The 18,281-nt window shown below is 37.5% G+C and overlaps 1 protein-coding gene across 9 annotated transcripts in view; it reads right to left on the bottom strand.

The window, feature by feature from the left end:
- ASXL2 (ASXL transcriptional regulator 2) overlaps positions 1 to 18,281 on the bottom strand; it is a 92,202-nt gene that overhangs the window by 20,054 nt on the left and 53,867 nt on the right. For 6 of the 9 annotated variants that reach the window (XM_036335143.1, XM_036335140.1, XM_036335147.1 and 3 more), the window contains 4 exons: positions 12,300 to 12,412; positions 9,915 to 10,041; positions 7,990 to 8,133; positions 1,130 to 1,293 (listed from right to left, as the gene is read on the bottom strand). In XM_036335143.1, the coding sequence (XP_036191036.1) occupies positions 1,130 to 1,293; positions 7,990 to 8,133; positions 9,915 to 10,041; positions 12,300 to 12,412 (548 nt within the window). Of the gene's footprint in view, positions 1 to 1,129; positions 1,294 to 7,989; positions 8,134 to 9,914; positions 10,042 to 12,299; positions 12,413 to 12,493; positions 12,593 to 13,512; positions 13,657 to 18,281 lie in introns of those variants that run through there. The other 3 variants (XM_036335149.1, XM_036335142.1, XM_036335144.1) reach the window with 3 other exon arrangements.

The raw sequence follows: 18,281 nt of genomic DNA, 5'->3' as shown, positions 1-18,281 counted from the left end.
AATATTTATGTGTTACTAGATATTATTTTCTAAAACGGCTAAAACAATTCATATGTCTACTAAAAATATATGAGCATACCTTTTAACCTGTAAATAATAGATGTGAAGATGCTATTTCATTTTTGTCAACCTAGTGGGTTTGAAATGGTAAAAATTTCCTATATCCTGTCTACTAGAGTGTTGTGCATATTTTTGTACTTTCATTGAATATTTTTATTTGCCATCTCATAATATGCCAATTCCTATAATTTGCTCATTTTTCTATGTGGCTGCTTATTTTTATTATCAACTTGTGAGAATCCTTTACTATTCATAGTAAAACTGTCATGTCAAAAATATTTCACCCAATCTATCTATTGACTTGATTTGTGATGTCATGATGTCTTGCTAAAGGTTTTAAGATTCTTCTTTACATTACAGATTTCTTATTTCCTGTCCTGGTTTAAAAGCACAAAATCTCATTTAAGGGCATAAAACACAGTATCTGAAAAAACCTGGATGGAAAAACTTAATAAAACTGCCATTCTCCTCAAAGTTACTATCTACATTCCTATTAGTATCCCAATAAAGATTTTCTTATTAATAAAATGACCTTAATATTCATATGGAATAAAAAATAACAAAATTGAAAAGGGGGGAAATTGCCTTTTCAATTGCACCTGTAAAATACATACCACATGTAAATATATAGAACATATAACACAAATGGTATTTCAAACTGTAAGAAAACGACGGTTATACAAGTATGTAGTTTTGGAACAACTGGTTATCTATTCAGTAGGAAATGAAGTTGAATCCCAATTTTGGGGCAATACAAAAATAATTCTAGATGAATTAAAAGCCTAAATGTTAGTTTGAAGTAAAAAACAATTTTTTGAAGAAAATTTAAGTAACTACTTGGACATCCTGGGAGTGAGCTTGTAAAGAAAAAAACAAACAAACTCTTGTCAAAATGTCAAGATTATAAATTACATAAAAATATTCTTATTTTTTTGTTTAGTACCTTTGATAACATTTCTTTATAGTTATAAATAAAAAGCTATTTTAAAAGATTTAAGGATTTCAAAAGGGGATGAGTGAAGGAAGCTTTAGAATGGTTATAAAACTGCTTCAGCTTGAAATCACGCACCTGTCGATCCACCTCTGGAAGAAGCAAAAGCAGTCGCTGTTGGCAATCTCCAGGAAGGACTGAAAAAGTGTGTTTGTTGATCAGTGCTCGAAGATTTGTATTAACCAGAATGGAGTCTGGTGTCTCAACATCAATTTCAGCACATTTAGTCCTTTTCATTTGCCCTACAAAAATATGAAAAAGAATCATTTGGGCCTCCTTCAAATTCCTGTTTCTATCTAAGATACAGCATGTTCTGTAAACAAAACAAACAAACACACACATCTATAATTGTAAGTATTTTAAATGTCACACTATGAAGAAGGTAACACTTAGGCTTTTAGAAATAGTGCTTCTAAGACTAACAAAGCAAGTTTTGTTCATAAAGGATAAAAAAATATAATTTATCTTGTCTGCAAAAATAGAACAAGGTCTATAAAATTGAACCTTTTGCTATACTAAAAGTACATTTTATGTATCTTTGAGAATTGGTTATTTCCCAAATAGAATTGAGGAAGTTTATAATAAATAACACGTATACAAAATTTGATTTAAAAAATAGAAAAATTCAAATCTATATAGTGTATATTCCGCGTTCAAAGGCTGTTAAATCGAGTTGTTTACCCATATCTTCAAAAAAAATCACTTCTACTATCATGGTAAACAACCTGCTTCCATATTTATAATGGTCTGGCCCTCTAGCAACTTCAGCGTGAAATTATAGCTAATTTGCCTACAAACGTCAGGTGGTCATAATAATCTGGCCACTCAGTGTATAGAATACAGGATAGCTATGTATAAAACAATTTAAAATCTAAAAGATGCCATTGTAAAGATGAGGATAATTAGTAGTGAACGCAAAGATTTGAAAAAATAAACAGGACTTCCACAAATTAGAATAAAAACAGTTGAAATCAGATACTATGACTATATTAAAGAGCAGTTTAGACACTGTTTAAGGGGGGGGGGGGGTATAACCTATATATAGCCAAACAATTTACCCAGAATATAAGAAAGATAAGATTAAATATTTTGAGAGCTTTAGCAGAAACATGATAGAATGAATGAATGATCGAATGAGATCTAATAAATGCTTGATTGAAGACAAGGAGAAAATTAAGAGAAAAAAGCAATATTTAAAGAACTGACAGTACATTGATCAAAACTGAAGAAATTATAGGAAGGATGATTACAGAGAGATGGGCTGGAATACAATGAAAACAGGTAAACATTTAGATAAATGTACATCAACATTGTTGTATAAAAAAATAGTAGTCTAGTGTCTGATTTGTGAGATTAAGAAGAGAAATGTCAGACAATATTATTTAAGTCCAGATATAAAATATCAGTGCTAAATTGTTATAAAGCACTTCTGTTTTGGAGAAAAATCAAGATGATTACTTTTAAGAGTAGATCTTAATGTTCTCATTACAAGCCACAGCTGGTTTGGCTCAGTGGATAGAGCGTCAGCCTGAGGACTAAAGGGTCCCAGGTTTGATTCTGGTCCAGGGTACGTGCCTGGATTGCAGGCTCAATCCCCAGTAGGGGGCGTGCAGGAGGCAGCCGATCAATCATTCTCATCAATGATATTTCTATCTCTCCCCCTCTCCCTTCCTCTCTGAAATCAATAAAAATATTTTTTGAAAAAGAAAAACAGAAGACAAAAATCAACAAATAAACAAGACTGCAGAAACTAGTCCAAGTAGATTAGCAATTACAATAAGTGTAAATGGATAAATCTCACTGAATAAATGAGATTGTCATATTGATTTACAAATTTTAAAAATTCAGCTAGCTATATGCTCTCCAGAGAGACATACCTAAAACACAAAGACACACAGAAATGAACAAAGTAAAGATATATCAGGGAAAAAAACTAATCAAAGGAAAGCTGGTGTACCTTTTATGATACGTTAAGTAAAAAACCTAATCAGTGACTGATAAAGTAAATAAACAGTGATAATGATAAAGGGTTCAATCCATCAGGAGGATTTTAAACATGAAAATATCTAATATATTTTAAAATATGTGACATAAAAAATGATAGAACAACAGGGAGAACTGGACAAAGCCACCAATAAGATTTCAACACATCTCTCTCAATTATTAATAAATCAAGCATACTAAAAGGAGCCCGAAAAAGACTGGATGGGGGGAGGAGGGAAGCTGAGCTATTTTTCAGATTGACAGGCTTGATCCAATAAACACAGAATTCTATACTTATAGTATTTATTCCAAAAACGGTCTGAATAATTTTTCTTTAATCCTCACCCAAGGATATGCTTATTAATTTTAGAGGGGGATGGGAGGAGAAAGAGAAATACGAATATGAGACAGAATATCGATTGGCTGCTTTCCATATATGAACCCAAAACCTAGGTATATGCCCTGACTCAGAAGGGAATCCACAACCTTTCAGTATATGAGTCAATGCTCCAACCAACTGAGCCACAATGGCCAGGGCACATCTCAGTAAATTTAAAATATTACTAGTAATAACAAAAATAATGATAAATAACAGCAACAGTAAACACTTATATAGGGCCTCCTATGCACCAGGCACTACAATTGTGACTTTAATTGAAGATAGGCCCCCAAAGGAAGAAATTTTGTTCTATTCATTGTCACGTCTCTAAGGCCCTAAACCTGGCATATTAGTATACCTTCTGCAAGTATTTGTGTAATAAATAAGTATTTTTAATCTCTGGCAGTGGAATTAATGATCAAAGGGCATATTCAGTTTATGGCAGATACTATCTCTAAGGAAAATACAACAATTCATTACCATACCTGGAATCTAATCATATTTTTATAAATAAGTTGTCTGGGGAAAAAAAAGTTGTCTGAAATTCTATTCTCAAACGTAATAGTTTGGAAAGGTCTGGAATGTATAAATGAGTGTGGAATAGCTTTTCTTTATAATTTTGTCAGCATTTCTATACAATCTTTTAGCTTTTATGTTGCTTCAGAGATGTCTGCCATTCCAATTCTTGAATTTTTTTAAAATATATTTTATTGATTCTTTCTACAGAGAGGAAGGGAGAGGGATAGAGAGCTAGAAACATCGATGAGAGAGAAACATTGATCAGCTGCCTCCTGCACGCCCCCTACTGGGGATGTGCCCGCAACCCAGGTACATGCCCTTGACCGGAATCGAACCCGGGACCCTTCAGTCTGCAGGCCGACGCTCTATCCACTGAGCCAAACAGGTCAGGGCCAATTCTTGAATTTTTATAAATGAATTATTTTTTTCTCTCTGGAGGTTTTTTGCAAATCATTTCATGTCCTGGATGTTTTGAAATTTCAAAAGAATGTGATTTGGAATAGGTTTCCTTTTATTCATATTTCTTGACACCAATTATGTACTTCCAGTCTGAAATCTGTGGCTTTCAAGTCTATCGAATTTTCTTGTATTTCATCTCTTACTAGAGGCCTGGTACATGAAATTTGTGCACTGGGGGTTGGGGGATTTCTCAGCCCAGCCTGTGCCCTCTTGCAGTCTGGGATCCCTCAGGGGATGTCCGCCTGCCGGCTAAGGCCCGCTCCCTGTGGGAAGTGGGCCTAAGCCGGCAGGTGGGCATCCCTCTCGCAGTCCAGAACCCCTCGCTCCTTACCGCCCGCCTACTTGCTGCTCCCTACCGCTTGGGTCATTGCTCCTTAGTGCTGCCACAGAGGCTTCTGCCACCGCTGCTGCTGCACTTGCCAGTTGCACTTGCCAGCCGTGAGCCCGGCTTCTGGCTGAGTGGCGCTCCCCTGTGGGAGCGCACTGACCACCAGGGGGAAGCTCCTGCATTGAGCGTCTGCCCCCTGCTGGTCAGTTCATAGCGACTAGTCATTCTACTGTTCAATCGATATTAGGGTTTTATTATATAGGATTACTTACCTTTCTTTCAATTTATTTTTTATTTCTGATAGTCCTATTATTTAAGACACTGGACAGCACAGTTTAGCATTCTAATTTTCTTACCTCCTCATATGAAACTCGCCTTAGACCTACCTATGCTCTGAGAAATTTCTTCACCTTTAACGTTTTGTATTTCTATCATAGTTTTTTATTTCTGCTACCACATTATTTAAGAACTCTATTTTCTGATATTTAATACTAGAAGCCCGGTGCACAAACATTTGTGCACTGGGGGGGGGGGGGGGAGGAGGGGAGTCCCTCAGCCTGGCCTGTGCCCTCTCACAGTCTGGGACCCCTCAGGGGATGACCACCTGCTGGCTTAGGCCCACTCCCCGGGGGATTGGGCCTAAGATGGCAATCAGACATCCCTCTGGCAGCCCGGCAGCCCTCGGGGGATGCCCACTTACCAGCGGGGAGCAGGCCTAAACTGCAGTCGGACATCCTTAGCGCTGCTGAGGAGGCAGGAGAGGCGCCCACCACCACCGCTGTACTGGCAGCCATCAGCCTGGCTTGTGGCTGAGCAAAGCTCCTCCCATGTGAGAGCGCCCTAACCACCAAAGGACAGCTCCTGCATTGAGCGACTGCCCCCTGGTGGTCAGTGTGTGTCATAGTGCCAGTTATTCCCAGTCCTTCTGCTGTTAGGGTCAGTTTGCATATTACCCTTTCACTATATAGGATAGAGGCCTGGTGCACTGGTGGGGGCCGGCTGGTTTACCCTGAAGGGTGTCCCGGATCAGGGTGGGGGTCCCGCTTGGGTGCCTGGCCAGCCTGGATGAGGGGCTGATGTCTGTTTGCAGCTGGTCACACCCCCTTCAGGGTGGGGGTCCCCACTGGGGTGCCTGGCCAGTCTGGGTGAGGGGCTGAGGGCTGTTTTCAGGCTGGCGGGTGACTGAAGCTCCCAACCTCTCCTTTTTTTCTTTTTCTTTTTTTATTCTGGGATTTATTTACCTTCTATGGCTGTCACTGGAGCTGAGGCTCGGTTCCAGCTCTGAGACCTTGGCTGCTGAAAACAGTTATCTGGGCTTTGTTTGGGTTCTATAATTGTAACACTGTTGCAGTCCTGCTAGCTCCAGCTCTGACAGCTGAAAGCAGGTTTCTGGGGTTTATTTACCTTCTATAATTTCAACATTGTTTCTTAGACTGCAGCTCAGAGCCCAGCAGCAGCAGGCGGGGAACCTTGGCTTCCTCTATCACTGGAGCAAGCAAGCCTCCTGTTCGCTTCAGCTGCCTGGCTGCCGGCCACCATCTTGGCTGGCAGTTAATTTGCATATCGCTGTGATTAGCCAATGGGAAGGGTAGCAAAGTTATGGTTAATTACCATGTTTCTCTATTATTAGATAGGATAGTATTTTATTCTTTCATGGGTACAATATCATCTTTTAGTTCTTTCTATAGATACTGCAGTTTTAAAATATAGAATTGTATACCTGAAACCTATATAATTTTATTAACCAATGTGTCACCCCAATAAATCCAATTAAAAATTTTTTTAAATAAAAGTGTATTTGGCCCAGCCAGCATGGCTCAGCTGTTGAACATCAACCTATAAACCAGGAGGTCACAGTTGGATTCCCAGTTAGGGTAAATGCACCGGCTGGGGGCTCGATCCTCTATGTGGGTTGTGCAGAAGGCGGCCAATCAATGATTCTCTCTCATCATTGATGTTTCTATCTCTCTCTCGCTCTCCCTTTCTCTCAGAAATGAGTAAAAAAATATTTTTTAAAAGGTTATTTTAAATTTTTTCTTCTTCAATCGCCTGTTTCTTCTGAGTCTATATTTCATATTCTGTCCTCACAAATTCTGTCTTCAAAGGTGATCCTTAGTAGGCATAATTAAAAGGCACTTAAAAAGGCTGACTGAAAATTTTGGGTGGGTTGTGTAGACGGGAGAACACCAAGATGATTTCTGTTTAGTAGCGAGTCTATAAATGTGCCTGCAGATTTTTTTCTGAGGTTATTCCATTTCTTTAGTTACCAATCCACCAATCTCCTGCTGGAGCATAGTTAGTAAGGAACTACTGGTAGTAGAAATATGCCTCACTACTAGCATTCTGGAAGCCAAACAAGAGAATTACTATTCAGTATTCGTATTTTATTTAATTTCCCGAACTCCAGTACATTGCCTCATTGTCTGCCCTCTGCTATGTGTAGTATCTCTGAATTGGAAATCTATATGGCTTAATTTCACTTCAAAATAAATCTATCTCCTACTAGGGGGTAAGGCATCAAACTGCTTCTTACTAACTTTTTATTTTTAATTGATTTTTAGAAAGAGAGGAAGAAAGAGAGAAAAAAACATTGACTTGTTATTTCACTTATTTATGCATTTATTGGTTGCTTTATATGACCGGAGATCAAACCCACAACTTTGGCGTACTGGGATGATGCTCTTAACCAACTAAGCTACCCGGCCAGGGTCTAAAAGAAGGTTCTTCTTTTCAAATCTATGCCTCACCCTCTCTATCCGGATCCTTTATATCTCCAATTGTGGAACCTTTCTGGTATTCTACAGCTTTAGCTGGCTTGCTTATTACTGGCATCTGCTACTCAGCTCTATGAAATACCCATCCAGTTTTCATCTTTCAAAGTTGTTGACACTGCCTACCCATCTGCTATCTCCTTGTTTTCTTCACCCTTTTGTATTTCCATATTCTCATTTTTGTGGGATTCAGAGGGAGCAGGAAAAAAAGGTTCAGTTTGCCATGTTTAAGTATAAGCCCTTTCTGTACGGTTAGAAATAAAATGTAAATAATGCCAGACAAAGCAACTTATGATCAGAAAAAGAAAAAAACCACAAAAATGGCCTGATAACAGATCTTATTCTGAATAAAGTTTGGTAAGGACATGAGGGACATGAAAATGGTCAAGACCTCATAGGTGAACAGGAAGTAAATTTAAGCCAGGTAGCTGATGAATTTCAGACACTGGGTTGATAAAATAAGTTGATAAAAACATGAAGTCTTTGTAAATTAACTTACTTGTGTGGAGTCTGTCAGACCTTTGGAATGACTTCTTCCCCAAGCCTAACAAAGGGTTTTCCACTTTAACTGAAGAAGAAAAGCTAGAGTTTGAGTTCTGGGAGCTGCTTGACTGTCCATCTGATTGCTTTCCTTCCCATACTGCTAGGGAAAAATATATAAAAGACTGGTGACATTAAGGTTATAGATAGAAATCAATTAATCAAACAAACCATTCAATACTAACTAAAAGTAGTTATATATGAGGTAAGTTGACCTTGCAAATATGTTCTGAGTCTGAGAATTAAGCCTAGAAAAAAAGTAAAATCCTGTCCTGTTGGTATGGTTTAGCAGTTAAGCGTCAACCCAGGAACCAAGAGGTTGCTGGTTCGATTCCCGGTCAGGGCACATGCAAGGGTTGCGGGCTCGATACCCAGTGGGGAACATGCAGGAGGCAGCCGATCGATGATGTTCTCTCATTGATGTTTCTATCTCTCTCTATCCCTCTCCCTCTCTTTAAAAAATCAATAAAAAAAAAATATATATATATTTTTAAAAAAATATATTTTATTGATTTTTTACAGAGAGGAAGGGAGAAGGATAGAGAGTTAGAAATATCGATGAGAGAGGAACATCGATCAGCTGCCTCCTGCACACCCCTCACCAGGGATGTACCCACAACCAAGGTACATGCTCTTGACCGGAATCGAACCCAGGACCCTTCAGTCCACAGGCCGACGCTCTATCCACTGAGCCAAACAGGTCAGGGCAAAAAAAATATATTTTTTAAAAAGGTAAAATCCCTTATTTCCTCTCAGCACATTATTGGCTTTTGGTGATAAATTTCCTTCCTAACATAAATGCAAAGTTCTGCAAGACACAGTTTAAATCTGGCAGGCACATATAATTAACTGGCATCAAAATGAATTGCATAATAAAACACAAAATCTATATCCAGACCAGTTTAGATTAAAAACAAAGTAAGCGACAACAACAACAAATCTAAAGGCCTTCAGGTCTGTCCAATGGAAATTCAAAGGCTGCATATATTTTTAGTTTCTTTTGATTTTTTTTTATTAAATATATTTTTATTGATTTCAGAGAGGAAGGTAGAGAGAGATAGAAACATCAATGAGGAAAGAATCACTGATCGGCTGCCTCCTGCAAGTTCCACACTGGGGATCGAGCCCGCAACCCAGTCATGTGCCTTGACCGGGAATTGAACCCGTGACCTTCTGGTTCATAGGTTGACGCTAAACTACTGAGCCACACCAGCTGGGCAAAACCTTTTCTTTTTAAAGGATGTAATTTGTGAAGAGTTCAGTTTGAGCATCTTTTGGAAACATCAGCTTTCTAAGGTTACTGATTAGCAGCTTCCAAATATTTCTAAGACATCTTGGAAGTTACATTACTCACAGATCTCACTCTAACGTACAAATCCCACTTATGTATTTTTTAATAACTGCATGAATATTTGCATAAATTTTCTGTTTACCTTGGAAAGATTACTAGTAAGTCAATGATTTGGCAGTACAAGAATTATGTAAATAAACACAATAATTTAAAAATAAATTCTACAGTATACAAATTGGAAAACCAACATGAAACTATCAGAAAAAGAAACATCCATTGATGAAAAGATTAAGCAAAAACAACAGAACAGACAAACAAAACCCCCCTCAGAGACAGACAATAGTACGTTGATTATCAGAGGGGAAGGGGGTAGGGAGAGGCAACAGAGGGTAATGGGGAGGATAAATGGTGCGGAAGGAGACTTTACTTGTGGTTGTGAACACACAATACAATATACAGATGATGTATTATAGAACTGTTCCCCTGAAACCCATATAATTTTATTAACCAATGTCAACCCAATAAATTCAATTAAGAAATAAAATAATAAAAATAAAGAAACTTCCATTGCAAAGACACTCCCATCTACCTACCAGATTTGGCAGTCACAGAGTCACTGGCAGCTTTGACAGCCTTCAGAGAGAGATGCTGACTGGAGGAGAGGGCCATACTTGGCCGGCATTGCTGCTGCTGCTTCCGCTGCTGCTGCTGCTTCAGAGCCTAGAAAGAGAAAACTGACTGTGAGAAACAAGACAATCATTTCAGTAATAAGAAAAAGTAAATGACTTATTAAGTGGAAAAGAGCATGCAACTTTAATGCAAATATTATTCTGTGTGTTTATGTGTATATATATATGTGTGTGGGTACGTATTTTTCTTAATATTAGTTCTAAAATGTTCAACTGTTTAGTTATGGGGTATATACTTAAAATTTTAATAAATACACCCTGGCTGGTGTGGCTCAGTTGGTTGAGCATCTTCCTATGCACTGAGGGATTGCCAGTTCAAATCCAGATCAGGACATATTCCCAGGTTGCGGGCATGATCCCTGGTAGGGGTATGCAGCTGATCAATGTTTCTCTGTCTCATCCATGAATCTCTCTCTTTCTCTTTCTCTTCCTCTCCCTTACTCTCTAAAATCAATAAAAACATATTTAAAAAATAAAATAAAAAATTAAGTTTTAATAAATGTTACAAAATCTGACTCCTAAGTAACTACAATAATTTATACTCTACTGACAAACTACAGTAGCCATTTTCCCACACACTTGCCAATGCTTGATATTAAGATTTTTATACTGATCTGAGAATTAAAGTAGTCCACTATTTTTATGTTTTCTTAACTACTAGTGAGTTTCTATTTACTGACCATTTGCATTTCAAAAAATCAAAAGCTAGTTCTTAGAAAAGCCCAATAAAATAGACAAACCATTGGCTAGCAGCATTCAGGGGGCGAAAAAAATCCTATATAATAAAACCCTAAAATGCAAATCGACCGAACAGTGGTATGACCGGTCACTAAGACAACCACCGGGGGCAGATGCTCAATGCAGGAGCTTCCCCTAGTGGTCAGTGTGTTCCCACAGGGGGAGCATCACTCAGCCAGAAGCCAGGCTCAGGGCTGGGCGAGTGCAGCAGTGGTTTTGGGAGCCTCTCCTGCCTCTGCAGCAGCGCTAAGGACGCCTTGGCAGACATCCCCCCCAAGAGGTTATGGACTGTGAGACAGCGTAGGCCAGGTTGAGGGACAATCCTTGCCCGCCCCGCCCCCCTGCAGTGCACGAATGTCATGCCCCAGGTCTCTAGTACATTATAAATGAACAACACTGAAGAACAAAAAAGAGACATATAAGAATACTATGTACAACTTTATACCAATATTTGAAAAAAATCAGGTGAAATGGATCACTTTCTAAGAAAAATAAATTTCCAAATTTAGCTCCACAAGCAGAAAACCAAGAGACTAGTAAAAGAAAATAAATTAAAACTGAAATGCTAGGAAAACAATTTTAAAAAGTGAGATTTACAGAATTTTCAATAAAAAGATAAACTACTCAAAATTTCCCCAGAAACCTAGAAAAATACAGGGTGTTCCAAAAAATGTATACACACTTTGAATAATTATTAATTCCAATAAGTTAAATCTGAAAAGAAAGAAACATCAATGGAGCTATCAGCTGTTGAAGTGTGTATACATTTTGGGGGGACTACACAATTCAGTTTAGGATGTTAGAAGAATCTTGATTCCAAAATTGTTTCTGGATAGCACAAAGAAAAAAAAACTCCCAACAAAATCCAAGCTAAAATCTTTTTTCCCCCAAGCTAGTATCTTAAAAAAGAAAATTCCGTAACATATTTAAAAATATGTAACAAACATACAGTTTATTTTAGAGAGCTAAGTATGGATTAGCATTAAAAAACCTAGCTTGGCTGGTGTTGCTCAGTTGTTGAACATCGACCTATGAACCAGGAGATCACAGTTGGATTCCCAGTAAGGGCACATGACAGGGTTGCAGGCTTGATCCCCAGTAGGGGGTGTGCAGGAGACAGCTGATCAATGATTCTCATCATTGATGTTTCTATCTTTCTCTCCTCCCTTCCTCTCTGAAATCAATAAAAAATGTCTAGTCGTGGAATTTTGTATGATACTAGATTTAAAGAAAAAGGCTACCTGATTATCTCGATAAATGCTGAAGAAAACCTGAAAAATTCAACAACTATTCATAATTTTCAAAATGAACACATACACAAAGAAAAACCTGTTAGCAAATTAGGAACACATAAAATGTGATAAAAAGAGTATATACCACAAACCAATGACACAGAGATACATACATTATTAAATCCTAATTGGGAAACTGCATGAAACTTCTCCTTAAAAGAACATAATATCCTTTCAAGAAATTTTTAATGGTTGCCAGAGTCATGCATTTTTAATGTAGGAGATTATACTTCTGATAAACAGAGACTAGCATAATTACCTGCTTTAGTGCCTTCTTGCTGTGCTTCTGTGATGGAGATATGACTTTACCTGCTGGAATTGTGGGTGATGGGCAACCTGACTGGGGAGAGGATGGCTGTGACAGTCTTGATACTAAGGAGGAAAATGACAATGATAAATTTGTTATCAGAGTTGATATCAAGCACCATGCCTTCCCCAATCATATTCTGCTACCTGTATTAAGAACTGTGACCAAACACTTTTGGGAAGGATCTTCTTTTTGGAGTTCTACGGCAAACAGCCTCCCTTTTCAGTTTATTTCCTCAGAAAGCTCTAGTGAAGGATGATAGGATGGGGAAGGGGTGGGTGTTAGTATTCATACCTTTTCATTCTTTAATTTTTCAAAAGAATTGATTGAAGAAACAGGAAGCAGAATATAAACCATTAGTCACCAAATTAGATAAACTTAGAAAAGATTCTAGAGCCTGTTGGACAGTATGTATGTTCTTAAGGTAAATCTAACAACATGATATAGTGGAAGAAACCTGGACTGATAGAATAGGTCCCAGTTTTCCCTATCTTTAAAATAAAGGCAATAAGGCCATTCCACCTCAAAAACTCTACTACAGCTTTAATACTGATATTTCCACATCTCTTAAATCAGCAGTTTTAGGGCTACTAGGGTGAGAGGGCACTTGAGGATTTCTCTAATGGAAGCAACGTAGGTTAACAAAACATAAACCACTCTCTTCTTCATTACTAGCTGTTTTATACCCCAGAGCTTAGCCCAACCTTGGTCTTACGTGAATGAGGGTCTTCCCCTCCAAGAGCCTATACCTCTTAAAATAAAGCACATTTGATCTTTATGTTTTATAGAGTTTAACAGTGCATTATCTATGATGAGAGAAATTGTTGATTCAGACCCCTTAACAATAAAAATAAAGTAATCGCTACTGTTAGTGATGACTTTGAAGAGAACCTGCTTACTAATACCTTCTCCTTTCATAGTAGTTGGAATGAAAAGGCTTAATAGCAAAATGGAATCCCATAGTGTGGGCTAAAGAGCTTTAAGATACCAAATCAAGTATGTTGGTAGGTAGCTACCTAACATGAAAATGCAGAAGCATTGTTCATTGGAATACAAAAGTTTTGAAACAGAGCATTTCAATTGTCTCTTAGATATCTTAAGAAAAGAATACACAGTAAATAACACTTTAAAGAGGACAAGAGCAAACAATATTAAAATGAGTTACCTACGTAGCTTTAGCTTTATATCTCAACCTTTATGATACAGTTCAGCGGTCGCCAACCTTTCGGAGCTCACGGCCCACTAAATTCATAATCTTAAATCCCAGGGACCACTAATGTTTTTTTAAAAAGATAAATACATTTGTAAAATAATGAACAGAGCACTTCCATTTTATTAATATGAAATGCACCTATTTAATATAACATTTTAAATACTTATTTAATCATAACAAAATCTTCAAAGGTTGTTTAATTGTAACAAATTTATTAAAGTAAGTTTAATTTTTACAAAATAATTGAAGCTTATTTAAGTACTAGAGGCCTGATGCACGAAATTCATGCATAAGTAGGGTCCCTAGGCCTGGCCAGTGATCAGGGCCAATCTGTGGGGTGACAAATGGGGTAATCGGGGGATCCCCCGCTGGCACCTGCCTTGGCTGGCTTGGGGCCTGCGGACTGGGGGGCAGAGCCTGCGTTAAGCGTCTGCCCCCTGGTGGTCAGTGCGCATCATAGTGATGGGTTGTTCCACCATTCGGTCGATTTGCATGTTAGGCTTTATAATATAGGATTACACAATTTTAGAGTGTGATATTTACTCCTGTTTGCTTGAAATAAGTTTATGGATTTTGGGCTCCAATGCCATTACTGCAAGATGGAGAGCCATATTTATTTCAAGCCAAGACTGGTACCGAGTTTTAATTGCTGTGACAGATGAAAATGTTTTTTTACACTAATATGTCGTTGAAAACTGAATCAAAATTTTCAATACTTTTTCACTCCCCAAGGGGTATTCACTTTTAATGGAGATAAAAAATGAGGTTTTGATAAGGATGACTGGAATTTAGCTTTGAACTATAGTCAGATGATAGACCGATGAGGCTTTCTTTTTCATTCATGCTTAAATTGCTGTCTTCAATGTTTGCTGCAGATGGATCTATTATCCACGATTGCCATATCTGGGATCTTCTTTCTTTGGGTAATAATGACCAAAGAGCCTGTGCATGATTGTATGTGCTGTTGAACAATGGTTACCACCTGCCGGTTGATATCCTTCTCTCTCATATAGTCATCAAAGTTTGCAAACATTTGCAGATCTTCTTCAGCCAATCATGATTGCCACAGTAATATTTTCTTTTGAAAAGCATCCATTTTACCTCACAGTGTGAACACATCCTTAAGTTGTCCTTGTAAGTTCATTTAGTTCATTTAATAGTGAAAAAATATCTGCCAGGTATGCAAGCTTGGCTACCCACTTATCATCGGAGAAGAGTTCTTGTAATTTCAGATTATTTGGCCGCTGGAAAAAATATTTTGACTTCTTTGTGTAGGGCTAACAGTTGTGTTAGTATCTTGCCCCTCGACAGCCATCTCACCTCAGCGTGAAGAAGGTGAGTATACTGGGAACCCATTTCTTCGCAAAGTGCCTCAAATATTCGAGAATTGAGCGCTCTGTGTCGAATTTCATTAATAATTTTAATAACATCTGATAATACTGCGTGTAGTTCTGGGGACATTTTTTCCACCACAAGTTGCTCAAAATGTATAGTAAAGTGTGTAGACAAAATGTCTGGGTGACCAACATTTTTCACCTTTGCAAAAATTCCTGAAAGATGCCCAGTCATGTTTACGGCACCGTCTGTACATATTCCAATACATTTTTCCCATTCAATTCCGTGTTCCAGGAAATAACTATTAAGTGCTTCAAAAATCTCAGAGGTGGTTGTTGCACCCAGCAAGTTGAGCAAACAAAGTAGCTCTTCCTGTAACACTCCTTCACACTCAACCCTCACAAAACAAAGGAGAAGTGCCTTGTTACTTACGTCTGTTGATTTGTCAAATTGAATTGAATAAAATGGTGAATTTTTCACCATTTTTATAACTTTATTTTCAATATCTTCAGCCATGTCTTCAATTCTGCGTTTGACAGTGTTAGCGGACATAGTAATTGCTTTCAATTTCTGGACAGCCTGCTTTCCCAAAACCTCTTCACAGGCTTGTAACATGCAAGGCTTAATTAATTCTTCTCCAATCATAAACGGCTTTTTATTTTTCGTGATCTAAAATGCTATCAGATAAGAAGCCTTTAATAAGGATTTATCTCCAATAGTCATTTTTGTTAGAGCAATTACTTGCTTTTGCATATTTTCACGAATTCTTTGAAAAATATTCAAGTGGCTTTATAGCTAAATCCGGGTGTTTTGATTGCAAATGTCTTTCGAGTTTTGAAGGTTTCATGGCATCATTGGATAAACTCTCAGAACACACAACACAAAGTGGCCGTGCATCCAACTCACTACCAGGTTCTTAAACAAATCCAAATTTCAAGTAGTTCGAATCATATTTTCTTGATACTTGGAGTTTTTTCTTCTCTCCGTCACCAGTTCGAATGTTCTTCCTAATGGTGCCTGACGAGGACTGTGGAGACTGATTCATTGATCAGCTCACAGTTAAGTGAAGTACACATATTACTATTGTTACTATTATCATTAGCTACATTATCTTTTGTATTACTAAAGAAATGCTTTGCTTTTTTCCCCTCATTATGGGATTATTTCATTCAAATCTAAAACCAAACAAGAAATGATAGTTATTAAAGGCAAACTATTTGATGCCATTAAATATAACAGTTAAAGAAAATACACAGTTACATCCAATACATAAATAAAATAAAACAATTGGATAGAATCGGTTAATCGCGGAGTGGGTGACTGCTGTAATGGCTGAAACAATACTGAAGCCACTTGCACTTCTCGTTTCCCCCTCTCTAGTTACTAGAAAGGGGAATTCACTAAATGTACTAGAGCAGTGATGGTGAACCTTTTGAGCTCGGCGGTCAGCATTTTGAAAAACCCTAACTTAACTCTGGTGCCGTGTCACATATAGAAATTTTTTGATATTTGAAACCATAGTAAAACAAAGATTTATATTTTTGATATTTATTTTATATATTTAAATGCCATTTAACAAAGAAAAATCAACCAAAAAAATTATGACACGCATGTCATAGGTTCGCCATCACTGTACTAGACTCCACAGCCGTGGGCAAACTACGGCCCGCGGGCCGGATCCGGCCCGTTTGAAATGAATAAAACTAAAAAAAAAAAAAAAAAAAAAAAAAAAGACCGTACCCTTTTATGTAATGATGTTTACTTTGAATTTATATTAGTTCACACAAACACTCCATCCATGCGTTTGTTCCGGCCCTCCGGTCCAGTTTAAGAACCCATTGTGGCCCTCGAGTCAAAAAGTTTGCCCACCCCTGCTCTAGTACATTTCATGAATTTAGTGCACTGTAAAGGCGAAAACTGTCATTCAGTAACAATATAAGAATTTCTTAAAATATTTTTTATTATTATTTATTAGGATTAATAAAACATAAAAATGCAAATAATGTCCAAACTTTTCTACAGACCACCAAAATTTTCTCACGGACCACCAGTGGTCTGCAGACCACCGGTAGGCAACTGCTGATACAGTTTATATATTGGGAAAAAACTGCATACAGTAAGTGTGACATTTAAAAAAATCATTGTAATATATCACACAAAAATAAAGTTGGATAATTCTTGAGATGACTGAGCAACAAGAAAAAAACCATAACCTCAGTGCATTTATACAATATCTTTACGGAGATGTAACTTATATACCATACAATTCATATATCTTCAAAGCTGTGCAACCATCACCACAATCAATTTTCATTATCCACTAAAAAATCCTGTATGAGTTAGCTGTCACTCCTTTTTCCCTAATCAATGTCTCTATTATTAAGCAATAACTAATCTACTTTCTGTCTCTATGTATTTGTCTATTCTGGACATTTCAAATAAATGAAATCATACAGTATGTGCTTTTTAGTGACTGGCTTTTTTCACTAGCATGTTTTGAAGGTTCATCCAGGTCAGAGCATGTATCAATCAATACTTCATTCCTTTTTTTATCTCTTGACACTATTCCAATTTATGCACATGCCCCATTTTTTTTTTATTCATTAGCTGATGGTCATTTGGGTTATTTCCACTTCGGGGGCATTCTGAACAATTATATACCGAATATTTGCGCCCTAGCCAGTTGCTCAGTGGATAGAGCGTCAGCCTATGGACTGAAGGGTCCGGGTTCGATTCCGGTCAGGGGTATGTGCCTCGGTTGCATGCTCAGACGTCACCCTGGTCAGGGTGTGTGGGGGAGGCAACCAAATCAAAGTGTTTTTCTCACATGGATGTTTCTCTTTTTCTGTCTCTCCCCCTCCCTTCTACTCTCTCTAAAAATCAATGGAAAAATATCCTCAGGTGAGGATTAAAATAAAAAAGAACATTCATTACTGGGATTTTGTGTTGGACATATGTTTTGAATTCTTCTGGGTTCATATATAAATTGTAACTTTATTTTTAACTTTTTGAGAAACTGCCAAATTGTTCACCAAAATGGACACACCATTTTAACAGTTCTACGAGAAACGTAGAATTTCTTCTAATTTCTCCATATCCTTGCCAACACTTGTTACTGTCTTTTTGATTTGACCAATTTTTTTAAAGGGACATAATGAAAATAAAGTTTAAAAGTATTAATATTTAACTACGTTTATTTTGTTTTTAATGATTTGCATATATCTGAGACTATTCATTTCCTCACCTGCCTCAAAGCCCTTTCTAACAAACAAAACCACAAACATATCTCAAAGCCAACTGAACTAAAGCATAAAGATTCCAGGACCCACCAGTGAAGCCAACTCAAGTATACATCAATGTGAGAGAGACACATCAATTGGTTGCCT

Source organism: Myotis myotis, unplaced genomic scaffold, assembly GCF_014108235.1.
Source record: "Myotis myotis isolate mMyoMyo1 unplaced genomic scaffold, mMyoMyo1.p scaffold_m19_p_14, whole genome shotgun sequence".
Taxonomy (NCBI): Eukaryota; Metazoa; Chordata; class Mammalia; order Chiroptera; family Vespertilionidae; genus Myotis; species Myotis myotis.
The sequence above is the reverse complement of the archived record's forward strand: the minus strand, read 5'-3'. Positions and strand labels throughout refer to the sequence as shown.